This window comes from Poecilia latipinna, unplaced genomic scaffold (genome assembly GCF_001443285.1).
Source record: "Poecilia latipinna isolate Pla-1442-1.1 unplaced genomic scaffold, P_latipinna-1.0 Scaffold41, whole genome shotgun sequence".
Classification (NCBI taxonomy): Eukaryota; Metazoa; Chordata; class Actinopteri; order Cyprinodontiformes; family Poeciliidae; genus Poecilia; species Poecilia latipinna.
The window spans coordinates 546,562-556,445 of record NW_015112657.1 but is presented as its reverse complement, the minus strand read 5'-3'; the positions used below and the strand labels follow the sequence as shown (position 1 = coordinate 556,445).

Genomic DNA, 9,884 nt, shown 5'->3' with positions numbered 1-9,884 from the left:
AAAAGAAAATTTTTCAATTTTTTCAGGGGCATTTTTTTTTTTTTTTTTTTTTTTTTTTAGTTTTCTAGTTTGCAGTTAAGATTGAATGCTTTTTACTGCAATATGAGCAAAAGTCTCTCCCATTTAAGAAGGTCGTCACAGCTTTCAAATTCACGATAAAAACACACTGTTCAGTGAAAAACAGATCTGGTTCCAACAGCTGACTGTTAGTATAATAAATAAAGCACAATCAGTGGCAATCCATGGGCGACCATAAATCTGTTATCTTCCTTTTCTCACCTTGTCAAAAAGCACGTCCAGCTGCCTGTCATCCTCCTTCATCTGCGTCAGCTGGGCCAGCAGCCGGCGGCCAAAGTGCAGATAGACCAGACCGGCAGAGCTGAGCTTGGTCACCCACGGCTTCTCAGGACACAGACTGTGGAAGTTCTCTGCGAAAGTCCTGAAGAGAGAACAAGATAACCTCTCAGATCACTACAGCCGAAACAAAGGTTTGCATTTATGACCATAGTTTAACAAAGTTGAACTAATTCACTTTTTTAACCATTAATAAAAGAGATGAGGTGGAACAAGTGACAAGCTGGTTGGAAACAAGTAAACACACCAAACCGAGTGCTACCACGTCATGTTCACAACACTCTTTGGTGTGGATGTTGCTACTGACGGAAGAAGACCGAAAGCTAACCGTTCTCAGTATGAGCAGGCACAGAAATGTGAGCAGCTATTTAAAAGGAACATTTTTCTATTCTGACATGTCAAGAATTGTAAGAAAAAGACTTTCAGCAAAGAACAGTGCGGTTGAACAGAGTGGGATGGAAAAGATGCTCTTTTTTTTTTTACTTTACAGATGTCAATCTTTGGATTTGAAAATATTGCAATCTTTAGGAGTTAATATTAGGATTTACAAAATATGCTGACAGAGACTGTTTTTTTGTAATGCTAACCATGCTAATTGTTAAGTAAGATGTTATTTAAGTTTTTGTTTTAGGTTATTATTATAGCACTGCTTTATGGCTAACGTCCTCTCACAAAGTTTGTGGCTTTCACTGCCTGAAAGCCACAAAAATATTTCTGTGCTTTACTTATGACTTCTTATATCACAGATTTCAAAACTAAATCATAATTTCAAGGTTTTTTTTCTTCCTTTCAAACAAAAGCTGGAAATCAGCCCCCCCCCCAAAAAAATATTGACATTTGAATTTCTAACTTTTAAGAAATAAATTATAATAGCAGGTACACAGTTAGGTCTGAAATTATTCATACCCCAAAAACAAGGAACTGTAAATAGTCTTCCAAGAGTAGAGGACTAAAAATTAAGCTAAATGTAAAATGTTTTAAACGTAATATGTATTAAAGAAATTACTTGGTGTTTAATGTGTTACCTGAATACAAATGGAGACAACAAACATGTGGAAAATAATGAAGATATGTTCACAAAACTTAAGTACACTCACACTTTTACAGTAAGGAAGCAATTAGCACCCTTGTGCTGCTATAGAACTACATTTCATTAATTGATCAATGAGTAGTGTGAAAGTCTCCAAAACACATATATGTTCAATAAGATATTAGATCTGAAGTGTTTACACAAAGCAGAGAATGAAGAGGAAACTGTTGACAAACGTCATTCTGTAAGGGTTATAAGGCCATTTCCAAACAGTTTTGAGTCCATCATTTCACAGACAAAGAGATTCCCAAGCGGAAAAGATTCAAGAGTTGCCAATCTTCCTAGCAGAGGTTGAACTATCACATTTGCCACAAGGTCAGAGCATGTAATTCTCACGGGAGCTGCAAGAAGCTCAAAAATGTCAAAAAAAAAAAAAAAAAAGAGTACAGGACAGTGAAACTGGGAAAAGATTTAACATGTATGGCTGAAAGGAGAAAATCACTGTTCATAGGAAAAGCATGGCAGCAATACGTATGTTTCTAAAGTACATCCAGAGAAACCATAAGATTTCTCTAGCAATGTCCTTTGGGCCGACAAAATAAATTAGAGCCGTTTGGCCACAATTCTCAGAGTAATGTTTGGAGAAAACCAAACACTGCATATCGGCACAAACACCAGAAATACCATCACAAATACCAGCCATGAAGCGCAGCGGGGGAGGGACGACGCTTTGAGCTTCATTGGAAGCCGCCGATCAAAATATTGTAGGTCAAATCCTTAAACATCTGTCCTGTCAGCATCAAATTCAAACAGAAAGACCAATTTGAACTCCTAAGAAAGCTGTGTAAGCATAACTGAAATGGTGAGTAGATTGATGGAACAATGAACAAAGGAGGGGAGCAAATTTAATCAACATTGATTAAGTTGTACAAAAGATGAGTAGGGCTGCAACTTACAATTATTTTAGTAATCAAGTATTCTATCGATTAGTCTGATGATTAGTTGATTAATTGGCACTTTCTGCAGATTTTTCATTTAACCACTTAAGCTTATCTTATACAATATTAAAAATGCAAAACAATGCACTATTCCTTTAGTGAACTCTTGATCGTTTGTAGCAAAGCATGCATCTGCAGCTTAGTCCTACTGAAAGACTTAAAAACTATACAGTGTAGGGTTGATCTGTTGACTTTTTTTGATTAACCGATTACTAACTGGATAACAAAAGGTATTTAATAGGAGATTTGTTTTCCAAGAGAATTTGAACCAGGTGAAGTTAAAACTATGCCACTTAAACATATTTGCAGACAAGTTGTTTTTTTAACCTTACATATCAAATGTATATATTTTTTGTACAGATTTGGCTTAGTTACTACTCGAGTATTTTGTTGACTCAAAAAAAACTTTTTTGAGTCTGCATACCCCAGTTAATGATTATTTGATTACTAGATGGCAATTATTTCAATAATTGATTGATCAAGATTAATCAGATTAATCATTTCAGCTCTAAATCCCTTCAAGTTGTTGCTGTTTGTACTTGATATTGTATTGAGAAGATTTATTTACAGTAACAATAACTTAGATCTTAGCTTCTTAGCTAATGTTAGCTAAGTTAGCCACTGCTGGTCTCCCCTCTGACACGTGCTGAGTTGGGTGGGCTCCAGCAAAAAGCTACTGCTGGTCATTTAATTCAAGTTTAATTAGGATGCTATGGCTACAGCACAGCAGAAAGCAGGATGTCAAACAAATGAGTGACATGCTAGTAGAGTAGGGGGTAATCAGAGCTATTAAAGGCCTAATTGGCCAAGCTAAGGCATTTCTACGGCAATATGGAGGATATCATAGGAAGAGAGTAAAAAAACATCACTGGCAAAAATGTAGAAGCATATTCACACTGAATGAGCCAAAAAAAATAAATAAAGTCATCTGATGTGCTTGTGTGAAATCAACGTTACAGCATGAGCCACACTGACTCATAAGGGGGACAGATAAAAGGAAAAAGTTGCAAATGTTTTCGCAGAAAAAGTTTTGAATAAACTTTAGACACATGTGTTTACAAGCTAAACTACTTAATGTTTCTGATCCCTCTAATCATTAGAAGGATTGCTTTAAGCTGTGTATCTAGCCTGTCTGCATGTGTGTGTGTGTGTGTGTGTGTGTGTGTGTGTGTGTTTCATAGACTTATCAAAGCATTACAAGAAACATCCTGCTTCTTGAAACTGGCAACGATGGGAAATTAAGCTTGAGCAAGGAGGCAGCAAATCAGGCTGCATTTTCACTCCTTCTAAAAGGTAACATTTTAAATGTGACAAAAATCCAAACATCGTTATTCCCAATTTGTATTTTATATTTTCAGGAAGAGCATCAACCACAACATTTAAACTGCAGGATAATCTTGTGCAGCTCCCCTGCTTTTACCCTGGTCCATGGATCAGGGCTGTTCCATCAGATTGTGCAGATATCACGGAGATTTTAATTCAAACTCCAGTCTAAGGATGTCAGTAGCTGGGTCAGTGCATTGTTATTATATGAAAGGCATGTCAGAGCAGATTTTATGGAGCTGCAGGGCGCGTTGTCAGAGTTGAATGCTTTTATTGAAGTAACACCCATATAAATGTCAGGACCTCTTCTACTTCAGTGGAACATTGTGTTGGAACACAATTATGGCGAATTTCACTTGACATTAATGTTATCACTTTTAAGTGTATAATAACAAGGATCTAAAATGCTCAATAAATTAAATTCTGGTGAGATTAGATTAAATATTCTCAGTGACTACAAGTAGTTTAGGCAGCCTGCTGTGTCAAGATCCATTTTTTCATGCAGATCTGCAACCTGGAACTTAAATTTCAATACTATATTCAGAAAAGTATTTCAGTTCTTCAGTACAGTGATGAGTCACATGTAATCCCTGATATTTACCAACCTTCAGATGGAGTTTGGAGAACTGCCTCCACTTCTTCCAGTCACTATATGTTTTGATTTAGTGAAACAAATTTTGTAAGAACTTAAGCTAAACTTAAACATGCTATTATGAAACGTACATTTAGTAGAAAATTAGCTAAGATTAGTACCGGTACAATAGACCACTTAACTTAACATTGCATACTATAAGCAATTGATGGGTAATATCCTATTTATGCCATGTTATCTAATAAAAACTTTTTTTAATTATTGCCTTTGGATGTTATTAAATAATATGCAAGTATAATATTAAGTAATGTGAACACTAATGGCAAATGTAATTTAAATATCCCATTAGTTAACATAAATTCAGTCACATATTAGCTTAGCATAGCGTTTTAGCTAGTGCTGGAACACAACTTAACTTACATGATGATAGCTGCCAGTAGCCAATAAAGAAATACTAACATTTCTATAAGCTAACATGTCATTAGTAGTATTAGACAATGCTAGCTAGCTACTTGACATTATATAGGAGATAATAGACATGTTAGCTTATATAAATGTTAGCATCTTAACTAAATTTACCCATGTAAAGATTTTGAAGAGCTTCCTTAAGCAAATTGTACAATGTAAAAAGAACAGACGGCTACACAGGTCTTTCAGAAATACGCAACTTCTGTAAAGATTATGTACCTAACCTAAAAGCAGAGTTTTTTTTATTTCTGTTTCATAATGCTCATCTATCCATCCATTATCTTCTACTTAATCTGGTGTCAGATTGTTGGGGCAGCTGCCAAAGCAGAGAGGTCCAGAGTTTCCTCTCCCCAGCTACTTGGCCAATCTGCTCTAATGGTTTCTCACGGTTACAAATGGTTTTAAAATGCTATCTTTTAGTGCAAGTTATTTATTATACAAAAACAAGCAAATAGATTTGATTATGAAGTTCAAACAATTTAAACTCTTTGGGGGGGAAGTCTTGGTTCACACCTTCAAAGTAAAAAGCCTGCTGCTACCATTTTAACAAACTGATTTGTTGTCAGAAGCCCAACAAATCAGTTTATCTTGACTGCACAACATAATGAGTTGAAACAGGGAAGCAACAATTAACTGGGTCTCAATTGACTAAGAGTGATTACAGTCCAGTCATCAAACTGCCTTCTTCTTTCATTTGCCCCTTTTAAGGGACTCCAGAGCGAATTATTACCTCCATCTCACCTATCATTAGCATCCTCTTCTGTTATCCCACCTCTCTTACTATCCTCCTTTACTTCATCCATAAACCTTATCTTTTGCTTACTCACTGTTAGCTTCATATCAAACATTCTTTTTCCAATCTATTCACTATGCCTCCTTACTTTCTGGTTTGAGTAGCAACCAGTAAACTGAAGCTGTACCTCTCACAAAATAGAATGTATAATTAATGTGCGGCAAACAGCTTATAAAAGACTCAAATCATCTCTTCATTGTGTCAATGCACCTGTCAAGCTCACGTGTCTAGCCACCATTTTCCAAATGTTTCTCCAGTATCCGGCCCGTGTACATGCTTTCTTTCCAATACAATCATCATCAGCATATGTGAGTGACAGACACATTCTCCCGTGGCCTCCTGCTGAGCTGTGGCAGCCTCTGAACCTCGTGAGGCAACAGCAGGAGGGGCTTCGATTGAAGGAGCACTAATTACCACTAACCAGAAAGATCTCCGACATACGTTCATCACTGTAGCCATAAAACTCATTTACTATCATAATCAGAACAGTAAGTTAGCAAAACACCTGGAATGTGACATTGGACAACGTGACCAGACTTTCAGTGAAATCAGTCATTAGAAAGTTTGGTAGAAAAAACAGAGCCTGTCCTTTCATTGTTCGTTCAGAGAAACACGGTTTCAATATGTCAGAACAGCAAACAAGGGGAGACTTACTCTGACGGTCTAGATAATGAAAACATTCCTAATCTTATTATCTAAACATTATAATCATAAAAAGACACAGAGAAACAGTGGCACAATAAATTATGTTAGAGACAGAAAACTCTAGGTGTAATAAGCGAGATTAATTACAGTGTCTGGCTCAAAGATAGCCCAAACTGGCACATCAAAATGTAATGCGTTCTGTTAGTAATATAAAGTTACACTGTCCAGTAGATATATAGCTAAAGACCAGAGCTGAAGCAGGCACCTTTTCATTTCACAATATTTCAAGCATTCGCCAGAAAAAAGGCCTGGTGGAATATCTTGTTGATTAATTACTATCAGCTACCAGTAACATTTTCACAGAGTTATTAGTATTAAGATAAAATCCAGCGGAAGTTTTCTCAAGAATAGTTATATTTTTAAATCTTCAATCAAGCAAGCTGTACGATAAAGATGAAAGAGCTCATCACTTCTACCATAAGTACACAATTTAAAACCCAGCGTACGTTGCAATGTGGGGGGAAAAAATCAGTGTGAACAACCTGGACCACAGACAGCATAGCTGCCGGTAATGACAAATTCATTCAGAGCCTGACATACAGATTTCAGGTCCCATTCAATTGTGTGTCTGACAGAGAATGTTTTGTCGTAATGCAATAAACATTTTCACAATAAAAAGTGTGAAATGCTCACCAACCCAAATATTAGAAAATGCAGGACAAAATAATAAAACTACTGAAATTAATCAACCCAGTTTCTTCCAACTTCAAGTATTTAGTTTGAAACACTATGCTGTCACAAATTAATTTTGAACTGAACATAAATAAATAAATAATCAGCAGATGCTAGACTCATTTGTTTAAAAGTTTACCAGGCTCTTTGGCAGGACTGCTCGTGATATTGCAAATACTTCATTACTGCAATTATTAGTTTGTATGATGAAATTTGAGTCAGGAATTCACACTTTGCAAGACAATATAAGAAAGTTGTTGCACTGAATCTCACCAGAGTTTAAGTCCTCATCTGATAATAACAAAAATATTTAAAGTCAAAGAGTGCGTTGCAATATTTAACAGATGAGAAAGAGAGTGATGATAGAGTGCTTTGAAGTTATTAAAGGGGTGGCATTATGTATTTTCCAGGCACAAAGAGCAATTTTAAAGCACAATCAAGTAACTATGTTACCTATAGTTGTTATAAAAATGTTGCATATATCAAACATGACCTAAAAGAAATAGGCCTAGAAATTCTGTCTCTTTAAGAAACTCCTACTCTTTCCAAACACTCCACCATTACATAAATGTTTGTCCATTTGCAACTGCTCTAAGGAGTGTTGAACTGAAAAGTAGTTCCTATGATGAGCTCACCAGATGTCCATTTCCACCAGGCATTTGCAAATTGTTGCTGTTGCTACATCACCTTTTCCCACCACACTTTTTCCATCCTCTCAACTTTCAGTGACTACGGCTGGAAACAAAACTCAGAACAAGCAGCTTCTTTAGAAATGACCTTTTCAGATTCACGCTCCTTGTGGAATTGTTAATGACCGTCTTCTGGACATCTGTCCAGTCAGCAGTCTTCCCCATGGTTGTGTAGCCTACTGACCCAGACTGAGAGACCATTTACAGACTCAGTAAATCTTTGCAGGTGTGTTGAATTAATTAGCTGTTTAGGGAGTGGCACCATCATTTTACAGGCTTAACGTTTTCACACTATTCCATATTTCTGAGACAATGAATTTTGTGTTTTCTTTGTAAGCCATACTCATCTTGAAAGACTTGAAATATTTCACTTTGAGTAATTAATCTATGCAATATACAGGTTTCACCGTTTAAAAACAGTTGCAAAAAATGTAGAACACTTTTATAATATCCTAATTTTTTTTAGATGCTTATAATGGGTAATTATCCATAGAAACGTATTTGTTTCGAGTTTCCAATTGAAAGTTGGCCCGGATATAACGGTACCTCTGATGATGGTCATAGCGATGCCTCTTGGGGTCAAATTCTCCTCCCACGTCAACAACAATATCACATTCTGCCAGTACAGCTGCGTCTCTTGTTCGAACAATTTCAGCCTCCTGAGGAAAGAACACAGTCACTCATAAATACATCACAGGGGAGAAAAAGAACACCTAAATATCATGTAAATAGCATAAATACATTACATATACATAATATAAATCAAGAAGAGGTTTCTATTCTGAGTTCAAAACTAGAAATTCACAGTTTATCAAATTTCATCATGAATCTTAAAACAATTCTTGGATGCAATATTTACTTTTATTTAATAAGTTTGACGCATTAATATTTTGCTGGCTCATTATAGATGTAATTAGTTGGAATGATTTGCAAAGTCTTGTATTCTCACACCTTATATAGAAAGGAAACGGGTGAGGACACTGCAATGATCAAGAAGAAAAAAAGTCATTTTGGACAATGTATAGTAGTGCAACCTACTGGGAAATAAACAAATATTCAAACGCTTTATTCAAGATCTTATAATTTGGTTAACTCTGTTGTCAAAAATCCCTTAGAATGTGTATTATTTTTCTGGCTTCTTTTGCTAGATTTATGTTTTGTGTTATAGCTCAAATTTGACTGTACTATTTTATCTAAATATAAATGGACAAAATGTATTTCTTTAATGCTGGTTTCTCTAATGTAAAGTGGCTTCATGACACTAATTTAGATTAAAATAACAAACCACTTTATATTTATAAAATATCACATGAAACAGTATAGAGAATACAACGTTTCAACCCTTTTTCTAAGGCTAAAAATCACGATTTGGACTAATTTTGTTATGGCTTTAAAACGACAAGGAAGTGCCCCAAGTCTGAAAGCTTTGAGCCCTTTTTCCAAGTAGTCAAACTAATATTTGGTTAAAGACTGTTGCACATTATAAGATATTTTCAGCAGTTTAAAGAATAAAAACACACAAACATAAACATGCTTTATGAGAAAAAATATTCTGATTGTACAAATGTGATGCACTTCTAAGAACACCTGTTTTTCGTTACCACAGTGCCTCCTGGTGGCATATCGATGCATACACAGAAAACAATGGATAGAGACTTTAAAAAGTACAGTTTCTTCTCTGTTGTTTGCTGTGCCTACCGCGTACTCCGGTAACTGGCGGAGGAAGAAGCAGGCCAGGACCTCGTCGCAGTGGAAGTTTCCGTTGTGAGTTCCGATCTTTTTAATGGTCATTTCGTCAATGCGGATTTTCTTCGGTTCACTTGACATAAATCGTTGTTCTGCACCCCAATTGTTCGCAGAGCTAAAACGTAGCCGCCCACACAGCAAATGTAACCCCTTTAAATTACACAAAGGTATTTTATGTCCTACTGAATGGGAGATTTTTGCCAGTTTAAGTGCAATAACTCGTGGACTCCACATTCATGTAAATCCACACGACAAGCCTTCTTGGCGGGCACATTTAGCTGCCGGACCGGATGTAGTGCACTTGGCGTGTCACGAGTAGAAAGGTAATTTTTCCTTACTTGCACATACAAAATAATAATTATAAAAAATAACAACAAAGTAACCTGAATTAAACTATATTAAAATATTTTTCCTCTTTTGAAAACGGTAAAAGAATGTGTACGGCACTTTGCTGACAGTAGATGGCGCTGCAGACCCTAAAATAATCAAGTCCATTTGTGCTAGTAAAAGAACA

General features: G+C 36.0%; 1 protein-coding gene across 1 annotated transcript in view; it reads right to left on the bottom strand.

Annotated features, from left to right (window-relative positions):
* Positions 1 to 9,663, bottom strand: part of myg1 (myg1 exonuclease) — a 26,833-nt gene extending 17,170 nt beyond the window's left edge. Inside the window, exons 1-3 of the mRNA XM_015047815.1 lie at positions 9,323 to 9,663; positions 8,171 to 8,283; positions 280 to 439 (exon numbers count right to left, since the gene is read on the bottom strand). Coding sequence (XP_014903301.1) covers positions 280 to 439; positions 8,171 to 8,283; positions 9,323 to 9,604 — 555 coding nt within the window. The 5' untranslated portion in view covers positions 9,605 to 9,663. The remainder of the gene's footprint in view (positions 1 to 279; positions 440 to 8,170; positions 8,284 to 9,322) is intronic.
* Positions 9,664 to 9,884: the final 221 nt, after the last annotated feature.